This window comes from Schistocerca piceifrons, chromosome 2, assembly GCF_021461385.2.
Source record: "Schistocerca piceifrons isolate TAMUIC-IGC-003096 chromosome 2, iqSchPice1.1, whole genome shotgun sequence".
NCBI classification, from domain to species: Eukaryota; Metazoa; Arthropoda; class Insecta; order Orthoptera; family Acrididae; genus Schistocerca; species Schistocerca piceifrons.
In genome coordinates this window covers 492,408,522-492,428,520 of record NC_060139.1, presented here as the reverse complement: position 1 = coordinate 492,428,520, position 19,999 = coordinate 492,408,522, and the positions used below count along the sequence as shown (strand labels likewise).

The following is a 19,999-nucleotide window of genomic DNA, read 5'->3' as shown; positions in this document are numbered from 1 at the left end:
CAACTCTATAACGAACTCACCATAACGGTAGCCTACGTGTATTTTTCTAAGTAATTATGCAGTAATACCTACCGAAAATTTTTATTAAAACTGAGATAGTAGGTGTTGTAAAGAAGAAAAAGTGGGGAACTCGGGTTCCGTGAGTTACTGTGAACAGTACAGTGACAAGGCTGGTCTCATGAGGTTCCACAGCAAACCAAAAACGACAACGAAGGTTCACGTATACATGTCGACGTCACAATCAGAAGACGAAGAAACAGAGAAAGTTTGTGAATATACTGATCAGGTAACTCATTATATAAAGTGATATGAAAATCTGATAATAATGGAGGATTCGAACGCGGCTGTAGCGGGAGGAATAGAGGAAAAGATTACGAAAGAATAGGGGGTAAGCAATAAGAATGAAAGAGGAGACTAATTGAGTTTTGCAAAAAATTTCGGATGGCAATAGAAAATACTGTTCTCAACAATCACAAGATGACGAGGTATATTTGGAAAAGATCCGGAGACACGGAAAGATATCAGCTTAGATCATAGCCTGACAGAGATTTACAAATCAGATATTGAATTTTAGGGCATACCCAGGAGAAGATATAGACCCAGATCATAATTTAATAATGAAGAACAGTAGACTGAAGTTAAAGAGAATCTTCCGAAATTTTGATTGCAAAGGCAGTGGAATACTGAAGCACTGAGGAAAGATGAGGTTGTAGATACTGGGATAAGGAATATCACAGAAGGCAGTTCAGTTAAAAAGAAGTGAACACTTAAAAAAAGAACAAAATAATGGATCAAATGGCTCTGAGCACTATGCTACTTAACTTCTGAGGTCATCAGTCGCCTAGAACTTAGAACTAATTAAACCCAACTAACCTAAGGACATCACACACATCCATGCCCGAGGCAGAATTCGAACCTGCGACCCCGGAGGGGTCGCTCGGCTCCAGACTGTAGCGCCCAGAACCGCACGGCCACTCAGGCAGGTAAAAAAAAAAAAAGAGCAATGATAGATGTTGGACAGTCAGGCATACACTCCCGGAAATTGAAATAAGAACACCGTGAATTCATTGTCCCAGGAAGGGGAAACTTTATTGACACATTCCTGGGGTCAGATACATCACATGGTCACACTGACAGAAGCACAGGCACATAGACACAGGCAACAGAGCATGCACAATGTCGGCACTAGTACAGTGTATATCCACCTTTCGCAGCAATGCAGGCTGCTATTCTCCCATGGAGACGATCGTAGAGATGCTGGATGTAGTCCTGTGGAACGGCTTGCCATGCCATTTCCACCTGGCGCCTCAGTTGGACCAGCGTTCGTGCTGGACGTGCAGACCGAGTGAGACGACGCTTCATCCAGTCCCAAACATGCTCAATGGGGGACAGATCCGGAGATCTTGCTGGCCAGGGTAGTTGACTTACACCTTCTCGAGCACGGGATACATGCGGACGTGCATTGTCCTGTTGGAACAGCAAGTTCCCTTGCTGGTCTAGGAATGGTAGAACGATGGGTTCGATGATGGTTTGGATGTACCGTGCACTATTCAGTGTCCCCTCGACGATCACCAGTGGTGTACGGCCAGTGTAGGAGATCGCTCCCCACACCATGATGCCGGGTGTTGGCCCTGTGTGCCTCGGTCGTATGCAGTCCTGATTGTGGCGCTCACCTGCACGGCGCCAAACACGCATACGACCATCATTGGCACCAAGGCAGAAGCGACTCTCATCGCTGAAGACGACACGTCTCCATTCGTCCCTCCATTCACGCCTGTCGCGACACCGCTGGAGGCGGGCTGCACGATGTTGGGGCGTGAGCGGAAGACGGCCTAACGGTGTGCGGGACCGTAGCCCAGCTTCATGGAGACGGTTGCGAATGGTCCTCGCCGATACCCCAGGAGCAACAGTGTCCCTAATTTGCTGGGAAGTGGCAGTGCGGTCCCCTACGGCATTGCGTAGGATCCTACGGTCTTGGCGTGCATCCGTGCGTCGCTGCGGTCCGGTCCCAGGTTGACGGGCACGTGCACCTTCCGCCGACCACTGGCGACAACATCGATGTACTGTGGAGACCTCACGCCCCACGTGTTGAGCAATTCGGCGGTACGTCCACCCAGCCTCCCGCATGCCCACTATACGTCCTCGCTCAAAGTCCGTCAACTGCACATACGGTTCACGTCCACGCTGTCGCGGCATGCTACCAGTGTTAAAGACTGCGATGGAGCTCCGTATGCCACGGCAAACTGGCTGACACTGACGGCGGCGGTGCACAAATGCTGCGCAGCTAGCGCCATTCGACGGCCAACACCGCGGTTCCTGGTGTGTCCGCTGTGCCGTGCGTGTGATCATTGCTTGTACAGCCCTCTCGCAGTGTCCGGAGCAAGTATGGTGGGTCTGACACACCGGTGTCAATGTGTTCTTTTTTCCATTTCCAGGAGTGTAGGTACAAGGAAGGTAGCACCGAAGGAACCTTGGGTAACAGTAGAAATATTCAATTCATCAACAAAAGGAAAAGTACAAAAACATTTGGGGAAAGACAGGAATACAACAAATGCTACACTGAAATGAAGAGTTTGACGAAGGTAAGATATTTGTGGCGGGACGCATCAAGCTCGACAAATGACTGAACACTCAAATAATAATAATAATAATGTACAACTAACTAGGCCGGCCGGTGAGGCCGAGAGGTTCTAGGCGTTTCAGTCTGGAACCGCGCCACCGCTACTGTCGCAGATTCGAATCCTGCCTCGGGCATGGGTGTTTTTGATGTCCTTACGTTAGTTAGGTTTAAGTAGTTCTAAGTTCTAGGGGACTGATGACCTCAGATGTTAAGTCCCATAGTGCTCAGAGTCATTTGAGCCATATTAACAACTAATTGTCTAACGTTATGACCATGAATCAAGATTCAAATGATTCAAATGGCTCTGAGCACTATGGGACTTAACTGCTGAGGTCATTAGTCCCCTAGAACTTAGAACTAGTTAAACCTAACTAACCTAAGGACATCACAAACATCCATGCCCGAGGCAGGATTCGAACCTGCGACCGTAGCGGTCTTGCGGTTCCAGACTGCAGCGCCTTTAACCGCACGGCCACTTCGGCCGGCCATGAATCAAGACGCTAAAATTACTCGTCACTTAGTAGCTGCGTTCTCACAGAAAGATAAAACTCTGTTTCGACAAGTAAACAGTTAAACGTCGGATCGTGTTTTGCTGGCCTCATAATAACGTGACCTATATCGTGCTTGGCGGTGGAAGTTGGGAAAATAACACTGCAATAGTTGTTGATAGAGAATGGGCACACTGTCATGTATGGATTGGATTACTCTTTAAAAAAGAAATAACCAAATGCAGAAACCCAATGGAACATGGCGTACAAACGTACTGAAGGCAACGCTGTGAAGGAACATAAAACTGGATCGCAAAAACAGCACTGAGAGAATTTGATTAGTCACTAATCTTATTTAAAACGAATAACTGTATTCCCGTTGATTCTCTTAAGGCCAATGTGCTTAGCTGCTAGTGTACATCAGAAAACAATTTTTTAAACGAGCTTCCTTAATAATGTATAACGCCGGCCGGCAGGAACTACCAGTAGCTGAAAAAAATGGTGCACCATCTCATATGTTGGTTCAATTTCAGATAAGATTCCAAAAAAGGTTACAGTCTCGCAAATAGGTACCAATAGCATATCAAAATTTTTATTGAATAGTGGAGAGAAATTTGAAACTTTTCGCACAGAATGGTGTGTTTAAAATCACTTACATGCGCTGTAGAAACGTGATTGTTGGTCAGTCATACAGAGCCGTGGCGGTTACGTTATTTGAACATGAGAATATCTGGAGATTAAAAAAGACAGATTCAACATTCGCAAGACATCTTTCAAAGATGAACCTACTGGAAATATTGAAAATGAAGGAACATATGACATAGAATCCCATCTTAGTTTCATACGACCAGTCTTCCCCCTCCCTCGCCCCTCACCTCACTCTTAAATTAACTTTTAGTTGTACAAATATTAGATGAAAAGAGTAAATGAAATTTTATTTTCCATCTGTTGTTAAATGCATCTCCTCATAAAAACTGTTATACTGTTTTAGTTAGATATAGTAATTTCTGTGTGACATAAACCTCTAAACATCATACATATATTTTTTCTGCATATTTTGTGTCTTCTTTATAAATAATACCTGTGTAGCTCGCACATAATTTTATTTGTTTTCGCAAAATTCAGTTGCCACCTGACTATGCCTGCAAAAGTCGACTGTCGCTTCGTGACCTAATAAATATAGCTCTGCAGAACGTTACGAAATCTTATTTATTATTGTTGTCACGTCCTGTCAAGCATGGGCGGAAAATTCAGTTAATGTAGTAAAACAGACAAGAATGGAACAAAAAGTGTAACTTGTAATACGTGAACTTTTCTTAATAAAGATTCTAAGCGTAAAGGTAATAAGTCCCATGTTTTCCATAGTGAGTCTACCTCGCAGCGCGCTTGGTCCAGCCGGCTTCGACGTAGGGCGTATTGACTTTCAAAACGCTTCTGGGATCATTCACCTACGAGCTTTCGTCCAGCTCGTACCGTGTACCACTCAGGCTAAACTTAAACCGTTTTACCACGCTGTGCTTCGCCGTCAACTCCTGTGTTGGACTCGAGGAACCACCTCTGGAGACGTTGGCAGTGATGCGCCAAACTTTAGGAACATATTTTTTGATTTAGAACTCAAATACTTCAGAGAGGATGTGGAGCACGAACCCACGCAAGCTCGCCGGCTACTAGCTGTATAAGGACACTGTGCAACGAGTTTGCTGTTGCACCAACACCCATAATTGAACACGTTACAACCAGCGACAGGGCGGGCAAGCTAGCTGCCTGTACCTGGGGCTGCAATATTGCTGAAGCAGAATGGTTCAGGATCCGAGTCACACGAAGCAGTGAGCTGAATTACCTCATGTCAGAGAACTGTCACAACAATGTCGGGCAGAGACTACAAATACTCGCCGTCTCAACCCTAACAGTATCTTCAACCACTGCCAACGGCGAGTGATACTCTACTCTAGTTGACAGTCCCATGTGGGCTTATCAACTTTGTCTATTTAACGTCTCACGGTTGGAGTTCACGGTCAGTTAGAACTTTTCAAAAGGCATCAATGGTTCAAATGGCTCTGAGCACTATGGGACTTAAATGCTGTGGTCTTCAGTCCCCCAGAACTTACAATTACTTAAACCTAACTAACCTAAGGACATCACACACATCCATGCCCGAAGCAGGATTCTAACCTGCGACCGTAGCGGTCGCGCGGTTCCAGACTGTAGCGCCTAGAACCGCCCGGCCACTTTGGCCGGCAAAAGGCATCAGTGTCTGCAGAAAATATTTATTTTCACAGGAATGTATCTTCGCACATGCAGACAGTGCACAAGAACATTGGTTTATTGGGATTTTCGTTCAAGAGATGGAGATAGTTATAAGGCGCAGATATGACTGTGACATGAGTACACGCCGAACGATTGTTAAAGTCCGACATGTTCTGAAGCACAGTCGTTCACAACCCACAGCTTGATAATGGCCATGGCCGAAACGGGAGTTGTGAAAGTAAATACATTCTGCGCTCAATGGCGAAAAAAAAAGTTTTTTAAAAAGCTTCGTCTTTGTCTAGTCGCCTCATCTGCTGGCTGCAAGTATATGAGCCGCTGACAGATCTGGTGCTTCTGGAGTTCGAGATGGAACCACCGAGAGTGTGTCTCCGTCCAGTTTCTGGCCATCTTCAGGGTTTCCAAGGTTCAGAACCCGCGCACCAGCACGCCGTGCAATTAACCGAAGACAACAGAATCTGGGTGTCGAGCACACATGCACCTGATTCCTGACGTGAGACTCATGCCTGCAAGGCTACCACCCGCCACTGAGGCAGCACTGGTGCTTGGTGACGACATGCTGACACGGCCATGCAAGATGCCGTGTGTTTTCCTGCTGTAGCCAGGGCTGTCTGGGAGGGGCAACGCACGCCAAAGAGTCGTCCCCATTGGACCAGGGTTTCACTGAATAAAGAGTGTATTTGCTAAGAGAATTTTTCTCATTCCACGACTGCCCTGTTGCTGGTGCTACACAACTCATCGGCCTGCACAAGCCATTCTAGAGACGACTATCCTGGCAATTAATGGTATCCTCAGCCTCTATCCCAATACAGTGTGTCGTGTTGAACTCAGACGGGTGGTTAAGTGTACGAATGATCGCAGGACTCGTAGAAATTGATAAAACGACTGGGCAGAGGGTCAGCCGAGTTGAAAACTGCATCACTACAATCCATGAAACCACACCAGCTTTATGGTCAACGACTACCTGCTGCAAAACGGTATGAGAGCACTTATCTAAGCAACCGGCTCCGGTGGTCTTTTTCCTGTTTCCCTGAATGAAAGCAGCTCTCTAATAACAACGACCTGAGGTTGTAGCAGGGATGAAAGAAGCTATGATGCGCTGCTCGAAAGATATTCCGGAAAAAGAAACTGAAAGCTCCTTCTAAGGTAGAGAAACACATGATAGACGTGCGTCGCCACAGAAGGGTCCTATGTGGAAGAATTGTCATTGTTTATAGCGGTGTATTCGATGCATTTTTTCCGGAAATTTGACCCTTCACTATTTATACAAATACTGTGTCCAAAGATACAATGTTATCACAAATATCTGTTATTTAGAAAGTTTTAAAAGTACTGCACCATCATGTACAAATAATCCGGAACAGTAGAATCAGTTTTAAATCTATACTGTTGACTGTTTTACCGGGTAAAATATTTTCTATGGTCAACATCGCATAAATACTTCTTCATTTTCGACAAGCGGTTTCAATAATTTTGTTGTCACCTTCTGGTCTTCAAATATGTACGACGGCCATTCAATAAAGAATGATTTTTTTTTTTTTTGACAACTTACCTTTACTCATCCTCATAATTTTTATGCTTCTTCTCAAAGTAGTCTCCATTATGCGATGCACTTGTCCCAGCGTTTCCGCCAGTCTTCAAATACAGGCTGGAAACCATTTTTTGAGAGGTCCTTCAAAATCGCCTCCGCAGCCTTGACCAGTGCTTCTGACAATTGGCAATGCCTTCCACGAAGGCGTTTCTTCATGTTAGAGACTAGAAAAAAGTCACATGGGGCTAAATCCGGACTATAGGGAGGATGCACTTCACGTTGGTTTTTGCAAGATATTCAGCAACAACATTAGCAATATGCGGCCAAGCATTGCTGTGGTGCAACATACAGCCTGCTTCACGGAAATGTGGTCTTTTGCACCTGATAAGGTCTCGCAAGGTTTTCAGGACGTCCCTGTTGTAGTGTCCAGTTACTGATGTTTGTGCAGGTACAATATGCTGAATACCATCCCATGAATATCAAATAATCAGATGACCATAGCTTTCCCAGCAGATGCATCCGCTTTTGTCTCCCCTCTTTAAACATTTTAAACCACCTTCGAACTGTTCTTTAGGGAAGAACAGACTCTCATAGGCCTCCTATAACATTTATAGGCCTCAGCTGAAGATTTGTTGAGACGAAAGCAGAATTTAAAGCCACATATTGTACCTCGTGTGTTACCTCCATTGCAGCGGTGGACGATACTGAACATGTCTGACCTAGCCTGCCTCTCACAGGCGGGAACCAGGAGTCTCAACAATGAAACTACTACGGCGTGTTTGTTGCACATTAAGCTAACAGAATATCATAAGAGTAAATTTTAGCGCGAGAAGTTATGACCATAAAAAATTATGATCATTCTTTATTGCACAGCCCTCGTATATACAGGGTGGTCCATTGATCGTGACTGGGCCAAATATCTCACGAAATAAGCTTCGAACGAAAAAACTACAAAGAACGAAACTTGTATAGCTTGGAGGGGGAAACGAGAAGGCGCTATGGTTGGCCCGCTAGATGGCGCTGCCATAGGTCAAACGGATATCAACTGAGTTTAAATAGGAACCCCCAATTTTTATTACATATTCGTGTAGTTCGTAAAGAAATATGAATGTTTTAGTTGGACCACGTTTTTCGCTGTGTGACAGATGGCGCTATAATAGTCACAAACATATGGCTCACAATTTTAGACGAACAGTTGGTAATAAATGGTTCAAATGGCTCTGAGCACTATGGGACTCAACTGCTGAGGTCATTAGTCCCCTAGAACTTAGAACTAGTTAAACCTAACTAACCTAAGGACATCACAAACATCCATGCCCGAGGCAGGATTCGAACCTGCGACCGTAGCGGTCTTGCGGTTCCAGACTGAAGCACCTTTAACTGCACGGCCACTTCGGCCGGCAGTTGGTAATAGGTAGGTTTTTTAAATTAAAATACAGAACTTAGGCACGTTTGAACATTTCATTTCGGTTGCTCGATTGTGATACATGTACCTTTGTGAACTTATCGTTTCTGAGAACGCATGCTGTTACAGCGTGATTATCTGTAAATACTACATTAATGCAAGAAATGCTCAAATTGATGTCCGTCAACCTCAATGCATTTGGCAATACGTGTAACGACATTCCCCTGAACAGCGAGTAGTTCGCCTTCTGTAATGTTCGCACATGCATTGTCAATGCACTGACGCGTGTTGTCAGGCGTTGTCGGTGGATCACGATAGCAAATATCCTTCAAATCCTGGGACGTCAGATCCGGTGAACGTACGGGCCATGGTATGGTGCTTCGACGACCAATCCACATGTCATGAAATATGCTATTCAATGCCGCTTCAACCGCACGCGAGCTATGTGCCGGACATCCATCATGTTGGAAGTACATCGCCATTCTGTCATGCAGTGAAACATCTTGTAGTAACATCGGTAGAATATTACGGAGGAGGAGGAGGAGATTAGTGTTTAACGTCCCGTCGACAACGAGGTCATTAGAGACGGAGCGCAAGCTCGGGTTAGGGAAGGATGGGGAAGGAAATCGGCCGTGCCCTTTCAAAGGAACCATCCCGGCATTTGCCTGAAGCGATTTAGGGAAATCACGGAAAACCTAAATCAGGTTGGCCGGAGACGGGATTGAACCGTCGTCCTCCCGAATGCGAGTCCAGTGTGCTAACCACTGCGCCACCTCGCTCGGTGGTAGAATATTACGTAGGAAATCATGATACATTGCACCATTTAGATTGCCATAAAAAAAATGGGGGCCAATTATCCTTCCTCCCATAATGCCGCACCAGACATCATCCTGCCAAGATCGGTGATGTTCCACTTATCGCAGCTATCGTGGATTTTCCGTTGCCCAATACTGCATATTATGCCGGTTTATGATACCGCTGTTGGTGAATGACGCTTTGTCGCTAAATAGAAAGCGTACAAAAAATCTGTCATCGTCCCGTAATTTCTCTTGTGCCTAGTGGCAGAACTGTACACGACGTTCAAAGTCGTCGCCATGCAATTCCTGATGCTTATAAATATGGTACGGGTGGAATCGATGTTGATGTAGCATTCTCAACATCCACGTTTTTGAGATTCTCGATTCTCGCGCAATTTGTCTGCTACTGATGTGCGGATTAGCCTCGACAGCAGCTAAACACATGTGGCTGAACACTTCTTGTTTCCTTAAATAACGTAACTATCCGGCAAACGGTCCGGACACTTGGATCATGTCGTCCAAGATACCGAGCAGCATACATAGCACACGCCCATTGGGCATTTTGATAACAATAGCCATGCATCAACACGATAACGACCTTCCACGCAATTTGTAAACGGTTAATTTTAACAAGGGTAATGTATCACGAAGCAAATACCTTCCGCTCTGGCGTAATGTTACGTGATACCACGTACTTATACGTTTGTGACAATCACAGGGCAATCTATCACAAAGCGAAAAAGTGGTCCAACTAAAACATTCGTATTTCTTTACGTACTACAAGAATATGTAATAAAAAAGGGGGTTCCTATTTTTAAAAATGTTGTTGTTGTTGTGGTCTTCAGTCCTGAGACTGGTTTGATGTAGCTCTCTATGCTACTCTATCCTGTGCAAGCTCCTTCATCTCCCAGTACCTACTGCAACCAACATCCTTCTGAATCTGCTTAGTGTATCCATCTCTTGTTCTCCCTCTACGATTTTTACCCTCCACGCTGCCCTCCAATGCTAAATTTGTGAACCCTTGATGCCTCAGAACATGTCCTACCAACCGATCCCTTCTTCTAGTTAAGTTGTGCCACAAACTTCTCCTCAATCCTATTCAATACCTCCTCATTAGTTACGCGATCTACCCACCTAATCTTCAACATTCTTCTGTAGCACCACATTTCAAAAGCTTCTATTCTCTTCTTGTCCAAACTATTTATCGTCCATGTTTCACTTCCATACATGGCTACACTCCATACAAATACTTTCAGAAACGACTTCCTGACACTTAAATCTATATTCGATGTTAACAAATTTCTCTTCTTCAGAAACGCTTTCCTTGCCATTGCCAGTCTACATTTTATATCCTCTCTACTTCGACCATCATCAGTTATTTTGCTCCCCAAATAGCAAAACTCCTTTACTGCTTTAAGTGTCTCATTTCCTAATCTAATTCCCTCAGCATCACCCGACGTAATTCCACTACATTCCATTATCCTCTTTTTGGTTTTGTTGATGTTCATCTTATATCCTCCTTTCAAGACACTGTCCATTCCAATTAACTGCTATTCCAAGTCCTTTGCCGTCTCTGACAGAATTACAATGTCATCGGCGAACCTCAAAGTTTTTATTTCTTCTCCTTGGATTTTAATACCTACTCCAAATTTTTCTTTTGTTTCCTTTACTGCTTGCTCAATATACAGGTTGAATAACATCGGGGGCAGGCTACAACCCTGTCTCACTCCCTTCCCAACCTCTGCTTCCCTTTCATGCCCCTCGACTCTTATAACTGCCATCTGGTGTCTGTACAAATTGTAAATAGCTTTTCGCTCCCTGTATTTTACCCCTGCCACCTTTAAATTTGAAAGAGAGTATTCCAGTCAACATTGTCAAAAGCTTTCTCTAAGTCTACAAATGCTAGAAACGTAGGTTTGCCTTTCCCTAATCTTTCTTCTAAGATAAGTCGTAGGGTTAGTATTGCCTCACGTGTTCCAACATTTCTACGGAATCCCAACTGATCTTCCCCAAGGTCGGCTTCTACAAGTTTTTCCATTCGTCTGTAAAGAATTCACGTTAGTATTTTGCAGCTGTGACTTATTAAACTGATAGTTCGGTAATTTTCACATCTGTCAACACCTGCTTTCTTTGGGATTGGAATTATTATATTCTTCTTGAAGTCTGTGGGTATTTTGCCTGTCTCATACATCTTGCTCACCAGATGGTATAGTCAGGCCTGGCCCTTCCAAGGCCGTCAATAGTTCTAATGGAATGTTGTCTACTCCTGGGGCCTTGTATCGACTCATGTCTTTCAGTGCTCAGTCAAACTCTTCACGCAGTATCGTATCTCCCATTTCATCTTCATCTACATCCTCTTCCATTTCCATAATATTGTCCTCAAGTACATCGCCCTTGTATAGACCCTCTATATACTCCTTACAACTTTCTGCTTTCCCTTCATTGCTTAGAACTAGGTTTCCATCTGAGCTCTTGATATTCATACAAGTGGCTCTCTTTTCTCCAACGGTCTCTTTAATTTTCCTGTAGGCTGTATCTATGTTACCCCTGGTGAGATAAGCCTCTAAATCCCTACATTTGTCCTCTAGCCATGCCTGCTTAGCCATTTTGCACTTCCTGGCGATCTCATTTTTGAGACGTTTGTATTCCTTTTTGTCTCCTTCATTTACTGTATTTTTATATTTTCTCCTTTCATCAATTAAATTCAATATTTCTTCTGTTACCCAAGGATTTCTACTAGCCTCATCTTTTTATCTACTTGATCCTCTGCTGCCTTCACCACTTCATCCCTCAGAGCTACCCATTCATCTTCTACTGTATTTCTTTCCCCCATTACTTTCAATTGTTCCCTTATGCTCTCCCTGAAACCTTGTACAACCTCTGGTTTAGTCAGTTTATCCAGGTCCCATCTCCTTAAATTCCCACCTTTTTGCAGTTTCTTCAGTTTTTATCTACAGTTCATAACCAATAGATTGTGTCAGACCGCATCGTCATAATTTAAAATGCGCCAACGTTTCGGCCAGCGTTGCAGCTAGCCTACATCAGGGCCTTACGTTAACTGCTAAATGAACACACTTGGTTCCTTAAATAGCTGCCCGAGAAAACCGTGTCGTTACTTGATTGGCTGTAAAAGGAGGAGGAGTAGGGGTGAAAGGTATGCTTTGTTGGTGTTTCCTTTATTATCTGTCATTGGCTGAAATAGCTGTTTTCTATTGGTCCTTATATTAATCCACCCCATTGGAGGAGACGGACGAATAGCGAACAGGTGATGGCTGCGACGTCACACTGTTTCCATGCTGTCCAGAAGCCGGCTGCGGCGTGCCGTTGCTTTGTGTGCTCGCGACCACTACTGCGGCTCTCCGCGTGTCTGCATGGGCCGCCACGGCTCTGCCGCCGCTCCGTAGCCCTGCTATTGCAGGCAGCCAAGACCTCGGAAGCTTGTACCCGTCCTCTCTATTCATGTTGGCGGCTCTTTTGGCTATTTCTATCGCCTCTCTAATCTTTCTTTTGAAAGTGAGACGCTGTTTCGCCAGGACGCGGGCTTCTTGAAAAAATATTGGTTTCCCGCACTCGTCTCGGTGTTCGGCCACTGCTGACTTAGTGTGTTGTTTCAGGCGGATATATCGCTCATGTTCCGAGAGCCTTGTGCTAATCGGACGTCCCGTCTCACCTATGTAGACTAATCCACACGCACAACCAATTTCATACACGCCAGCTGTGTGTAGTTTGTCAACTGCATCCTTGGTAGAACCGAGTATGTCTGATATTTTGTTTCTGTTTCGGAAAATTGGTTTGATGTCGGCTTTTCGTAGAATTTTGCCAATACGTTCGGTGACCCCTTGTACATATGGTAACACAGCGATGCTCTGTGCCTCCTTCTCCTCTTCCCTATTAGTCTTCTCCCTTGTCGACATGGTGCTGTCTATCATCTGCTTCCCATAGCCATTAGTTCCGAAGATGGACCTGAGGCGTTCAAGTTCTGTCTTCAGATGTTCTTCGTCGCTTATCCTGTACGCTCTCTTCGTTAGCGTGTGCAGGGCGGACTTCTTCTGCGTGGGGTGATGGTGGGAGGAGGCGTGAAGGTACCTGTCCTTATTGGTTTGTTTCCTGTACACTTTGTGGCCAAGTTTACCATCAGGTTTTCGATAAACTTCCACGTCGAGAAAAGGCAGCACCCCATTCTTCTCTGTTTCCATTGTAAACTGAATTTTCCTATGCTGTTGGTTAAGGTGCTTGTGGAAGTTCTGTAACTCCTCTTCTCCGTGGGGCCAGATGACGAAAGTATCATCGACATAGCGAAGCCAACAATTTGGACGTAATGGTGCGGACTGGAGGGCTGTTTCCTCAAATGCCTCCATGAAAATTTCTGCTGCGATAGGCGATAGGGGTGAGCCCATAGCTACACCATCAGTTTGTTCATAAAATTGACCTCTCCACTTGAAATAGGTGGTCGTCAGACAGTGGCGCACAAGCTCACGTATATCAGGTGCCACGCGTTCTTCTAGGATGTTCACAGTATCTGACACTGGGACAATCGTGAATAGGGATTTGACGTCGAAACTAACCATCAGATCTTGGTCCATAACACGCATTTCTTTTAGGAGAGACACGAAGTGAGTAGAATCCTTAACGTAGGACTCGGTTTGATGCACTAGGTGTCGGAGCCTAGGTGCCAGTTCTTTCGCTAGGTAGTAGGTCGGCGAATTTATACTGTTTACTGTGGGCCTTAAGGGGAAGTCGGTTTTGTGTACCTTCGGTACACCATATATCCTTGGTGCCTGTGTCACTTGCGGGATGAATCTTCTGGCCTTGTCGAAGTTGATTCTAGAGTGCTTGAGCAGTGCCTGCGTCGTTTTGATTACCTTGGCCGTCGGATCTCCCTGAAGTTTCTTGTAGATAGGTTCTGCGAGAATATCTTCCATTCGTTTGTTGTAATCAGTTGTGTCCAAGACTACAGTGGCGTTGCCCTTATCTGCCTTTACCACTACTAAGTGGGGGTTGTCCCTGAGTTCCTTGATGGCATGGTACTCCTCAGCGTTGATGTTTTGCTTCGGTGGCTTTGCTTTATTCAGAACTCTGACCGTTTCCTGCCGGATCTTCTCCGCCTCGGCCTGTGGCAGATGACGTACCGAAGCCTCTACGGATTCTATGATATCTTCTTTTGGAACTCGCTTAGGTGCGACTGCGAAATTCATCCCCTTGTCCAGAATTGTTGTGGTTGCTTCGCTCAAGGTGTGGCTGGAGAGGTTGACCACTGTCCGTCGCCTGTCCAGCGTCAATGTTTCGTCCGTGGCTTTCTGTTGTAGTTTGTCGTACTTTCTCATCTAGCGGTTAGTAATACTATTGCTGGTCCTTGGTGCTTGCTGAAAGGTTAACCTGTCGACTTTATCCCAGTCTTCCATCTGAAGTTTTCCGGCCAGAAATAGGTGCAGATCACACAAATTCCTGTTGTGAGCATCGAGACTTATGCGGATGTGGCGGATCCTTTCCCGTAGCAATGCTTTACTGGCTTTAACACAGATATTCCTCGCCTTGTTCGTTTTTATGTGAGACGTCAACCGCAAAGAATACGGCACAACACTCGTGTCTCTGCATCTCTTCAAAAAAGCAAGGTCATTCAGCAGTTTACATCTTTTTAAACGAAAAGAATACGGCACAACACTCGTGTCTCTGCATCTCTTCAAAAAAGCAAAAGCAAAATTCTACGAAAAGCCGACATCAAACCAATTTTCCGAAGCAGAAACAAAATATCAGACATGCTCGGTTCTACCAAGGATGCAGTTGACAAACTACACACAGCTGGCGTGTATGAAATTGGTTGTGCGTGTGGATTAGTCTGCATAGGTGAGACGGGACGTCCGATTAGCACAAGGCTCTCGGAACATGAAAGATATATCCACCTGAAACAACACACAAAGTCAGCAGTGGCGGAACACCGAGACGAGTGCGGGAAACCAATATTTTTTCAAGAAGCCCGCGACCTGGTGAAACAGCGTCTCACTTTCAAAAGAAAGTTTAGAGAGGCGATAGAAATAGCCAAAAGACCCGCCAACATGAATAGAGAGGACGGGTACAAGCTTCCGAGGTCTTGGCTGCCTGCAATAGCAGGGCTACGGAGCGGCGGCAGAGCCGTGGCGGCCCATGCAGACACGCGGAGAGCCGCAGTAGTGGTCGCGAGCACACAAAGCAACGGCACGCCGCAGCCGGCTTCTGGACAGCATGGAAACAGTGTGACGTCACAGCCATCACCTGTTCGCTATTCGTACGTCTCCTCCAATGGGGTGGATTAATATAAAGACCAATAGAAAACAGCTATTTCAGCCAATGACAGATAATAAAGGAAACACCAACAAAGCATACCTTTCACCCCTCCTCCTCCTCCTTTTACAGCGAATCAAGTAACGACACGGTTTTCTCGTGCAGCTATTTAAGGAACCAAGTGTGTTCATTTAGCAGTTAACGTAAGGCCCTGATGAAGGCTAGCTGCAACGCTGGCCGAAACGTTGGCGCATTTTAAATTATGACGATGCGGTCTGATACCCTGAAGAATTTTATTGAAGAAGACAACGGCCGTGGAAGCCTACGCTTACACAATATATTGTGGTCAGAGTCCACATCTGCCCATGGAAATGTCTTACAATTTAAAACCTGGTTCCTAAATCTCTGTCTTACCATTATATAATCTATCTAATACCTTTTAGTATCTCCAGGATTCTTACATGTACACAACCTTCTTTTATGATTCTTGAACCAAGTGTTAGCTATATTAAGTTACGCCCTGCGCAAAATTCTACCAGGCGGCTTCCTCTTTCATTTCTTCCCCCTAATCCATATTCACCTACTATGTTTCCTTCTCTCCCTTTTCCTACGATCGAATTCCAGTCACCCATGACTATTAAATTTTCGTCTCCCTTCACTACCTGAATAATTTCTTTTATCTCATCATACATTTCTTCAATTTCTTCGTCATCTGCAGAGCTAGTTGGCATATAAACTTGTACTACTGTAGTAGGCATAGGCTTCGTGTCTATCTTGGCCACAATAATACGTTCACTATGCTGTTTGTAGTAGCTTACCCGCACTCCTCTTTTTTATTCATTATTAAGCCTACTCCTGCATTACCCCTATTTCATTTTGTATTTATAATCTTGTATTCACCTGACCAGAAGTCTTGTTCCTCCTGCCACGGAACTTCACTAATTCCCACTATATCTAACTTTAACCCATCCATTTCCCTTTTTAAATTTTCTAACCTACCTACCCGATTAAGGGATCTGACATTCCACGCTCCGATCCGTAGAACGCCAGTTTTCTTTCACCTGATAAGGACGTCCTCCTGAGTAGTCCCCACCCGGAGATCCGAATGGGGGACTATTTTACCTCCGGAATATTTTACACAAAAGGACGCCATCATCATTTAACCATACAGTAAAGCTGTATGCCCTCGGGAAAAATTACGGCTGTAGTTTCCCTTGCTTTCAGCCGTTCGCAGTACCAGTACAGCAAGGCCGTTTTGGTTAGTGCTACAAGGCCAGATCAGTCAATCATCCAGACTGTTGCCCCTGCAAATACTGAAAAGGCTGCTGCCCCTCTTCAGGAACCACACTTGTGTCTGGCCTCTCAACATATACCCCACCGTTGTGGTTGCACCTACGGTACGGCTATCTGTATCGTTGAGGCATGTAAGCCTCCCCACCAACGGCAAGGTCCATGGTTCTTTTTTTAAAAATACGCAGTTGATATTCGTTTGACCTATAGCAGCGTCATCTAGCGGGCCAACCATAGCGCCATCTGGTTTCTCCGTTCAAGCTAGACGAGTTTCGTTCTTTGCAGTTTTTTCGTTTGATGCTTATTTCGTGAGATATTTGGCCCTGTCACTATCAATGGACCACCCTGTGTACGAGGGCTGTTCAATAAAGAATGATCATAATTTTTTTGACAACGTACTTTTACTCATCCTCCTAATTCTGATGGGGTCTTTTCAAAATAGTCTTCTATGAATGTGATACACTTGTTCCAGCGTTTCTGCCAGACTTCAAATACACACTGGAAACCAGTTTTTGAGAGGACTTTCAAAATCGCCTCCGCAGCCTTCACCAATGCGTCTGATGATTCATAGTGCCTGTCACGAAGGCGTTTCTTCATGTTAGGGAATAGAAAAATGGCACATGGGGCTAAATCCGGACTATAGGGAGGGTGAGGGATGCACTTCACGTTGATTTTTGCAAGATATTCAGCAACAACATTAGCAACATGCGGGCGAGCATTATCGTGATGCAACATACAGCCTCTTTCACGGAAATGTGGTCTTTTGCACCTGATAATGTGCAAAAGGACGACCCTGTAGTATTGTCCAGTTACTGATGTTTGTACAGATGAAACATACTGATATACCATTCCATGAATATCAAGGAATGAGGTGACCATAACTTTCCCAGAAGGTGCAACCACATTTGTCTCCCTTCTTTAAACATTTTAAACCACTTTCGAGCTGTGCTTTAGGGAAGAGCAGACTCTCCATAGGCCTCCTTAACATTGTATAGGCCTCAGCTGAAGATTTGTTGAGACTTTTAAAGCCGCATATTGTTCCCCGCGTGTTACCTCCATTGCAGCGGTAGGTGATACTGAACACGTCTGACCTTGCCTGCCTCTCACAGGCGGGAACCAGGAGTCTCAACAATGAAACTAATACTGCGTGTTTGTTGCACATTAAGCTAACAGAATGTCATAAGATTAAATTTTTGCGCGAGGAATTATGGCCATAAAAAATTTGTGATCGTGATTTATTGAACAGCCCTAGTATATACAAAAAAAATGAAGCCTGAAAGATAACAGCAAAGTTTGCCGAGACGGTATTTTGCAATATTGTCTACAGAAAGCTTTTACCAAGCAAAACAGTTCGCTCCTTCTCGTCAATCTTTATTTCACTTGACACTGCGTCTGTGGGGCACCTGGGAGAGCAGTGCCCGCGGTGGTTGCTCGCTATGTGGGCGAGCCGCCACTGGGTACAAGTTGACTAGCGGTTCAGCAGAGGCGGCGCCGAGCACTGACCTGCGAGCGCGAGCTGCACGATGAAGAAGTTCATGCGCGACTTGCGGCGCTTGCCCGTCAGCAGCGTGACGAGCACGGCGGCGTTGCCCACCACGATCAGCGTGAACAGCGACCACAGCACGGCGAACTGCTCCGTCTGCAACGGCAAGCCGAGCCAACGCGTCACCACCTGCGTGCTGTCCTTCTAGCTGGATGATAACACTGCAGATAAGTGCATTGGTGTGCAAAAGTTTCGCATGATGTGTCAATGCAAGTAAAGAAGCTCGATGAAAATGGAGACATACATGCAATAAACTGCTACAATGTACAGTAGAGTCTCGATTATCCGACCTAAACCGTCCGCGGCAGGTCGGATAAGCGGGAAGATCGGATAACACGGAAAATAATACGAAAAAACACAAAAATTAAGCTAAAGTAGGCCAAATGAGTTAAACATTTAATACAATACAAATCAAATTAGACTGAATAGATATTTACTGTGTGAAGAAGTTAGTAATTGTCTTTAGTTTGCCTGCTGTTTGCCGTTTTTTTGCCGCTAAATCACGTAGTGTCTTACGAAGTAAAACGTCGGTAGACGATGTTTCCTCCGGTTGCTCTACATATTGTAAAGCAGTTTCTAAGGCCTTGTGTCCTTCGTTGTGAGAAGGACTTTCCTCCACTACATCCGCTTCTTCGTCTTCTTCTTTTTCGTTTACCATGATGACTATTTCTTCACCTGTCACTTCAAATTCTTCATCTTGGACAATCCATTCATTTATATCATCTTCTGTGGCGTCAACACATCCCGGAACTTTTAGTAACAATGAAAGCAGGGTAGTATTGTCTGGTTCGGTCTGCTGCTGTACATTTTCATCATCTGAAGAATTTTCTTGAGTTTCCTGTAGCCAAATTTTCCAGGATTTTGCAGTTGTATTTGCTCCAACACTCTCCCAAGATTGGGCCACGTCATAAGCTACGTGCCGGCCGGAGTGGCCGTGCGGTTCTAGGCGCTACAGTCTGGAACCGACACGGTCGCAGGTTCGAATCCTGCCTCGGGCATGGATGTGTGTGATGTCCTTAGGTTAGTTAGGTTTAAGTAGTTCTAAGTTCTAGGGGACTGATGACCACAGCAGTTAAGTCCCATAGTGCTCAGAGCCATTTGAACCATAAGCTACGCCTTTCAAATTAATACGGCGCAACTGCTCTAGCATGTCTTCTCCCTTGTCCATAGCATTAGTTAAAGAGGAAAGCAAGTTTCTCTTCAGTGTCTCTAAGGTCTCTTGGTCCATAGGCTGCACCAAAAAAGGATGTGACATTTGGAGCCAAAAACATGGCCTTTATATCTTGATCATGAAGTTCATCTTCATTAGGATGACAAGTGGCATTGTCTAGGAGAACAGTGCTTAACGGGACCAGTTGTTGGCTTTCAAAAACTTTTCAGTTTGTGGCACGATCTCGTTAAAAAACCATTCTTTAAAAATATCTGAGCTCATCCAAGCACATTTTTGGTTGTAATATTTCATCGGCAAAGCATTTTTAGATACATTTTTAAATGCTCTCGGTTTTTTTGGCTTACCTATCATACACAGTTTCATTTTCAAATTTGCTGCGGCGTTACTGCATGCGAGAATTGTCACTCTTTGTTAGCTACGTTTGCAGCCTGGCGCTGCCTTTTCGGCCTTTGACGCTAATGCTTTTTCCGGCAACATTTTGTAATTGAGACCAGTCTCGTCGCAGTTAAAAATTTGATCGCCTGTTAAGCTTACCTTGTCCAATACCTTGTCAAGTTCATTCCTAAACAATTGAACAGCTTCAAAATTTGCTGAAAGCTTTTCACCACAGACATTACGTTGCCGAATTCCG

The 19,999-nt window shown here is 44.8% G+C and overlaps 1 protein-coding gene across 1 annotated transcript in view; it reads right to left on the bottom strand.

The window, feature by feature from the left end:
• Positions 1 to 18,255, bottom strand: part of LOC124777022 (cardioacceleratory peptide receptor-like) — a 297,735-nt gene extending 279,480 nt beyond the window's left edge. The window contains exon 1 of the mRNA XM_047252274.1: positions 18,158 to 18,255. Within this exon, the coding sequence (XP_047108230.1) occupies positions 18,158 to 18,191 (34 nt within the window). The 5' untranslated portion in view covers positions 18,192 to 18,255. The remainder of the gene's footprint in view (positions 1 to 18,157) is intronic.
• Between the last annotated feature and the right edge of the window lie 1,744 nt (positions 18,256 to 19,999).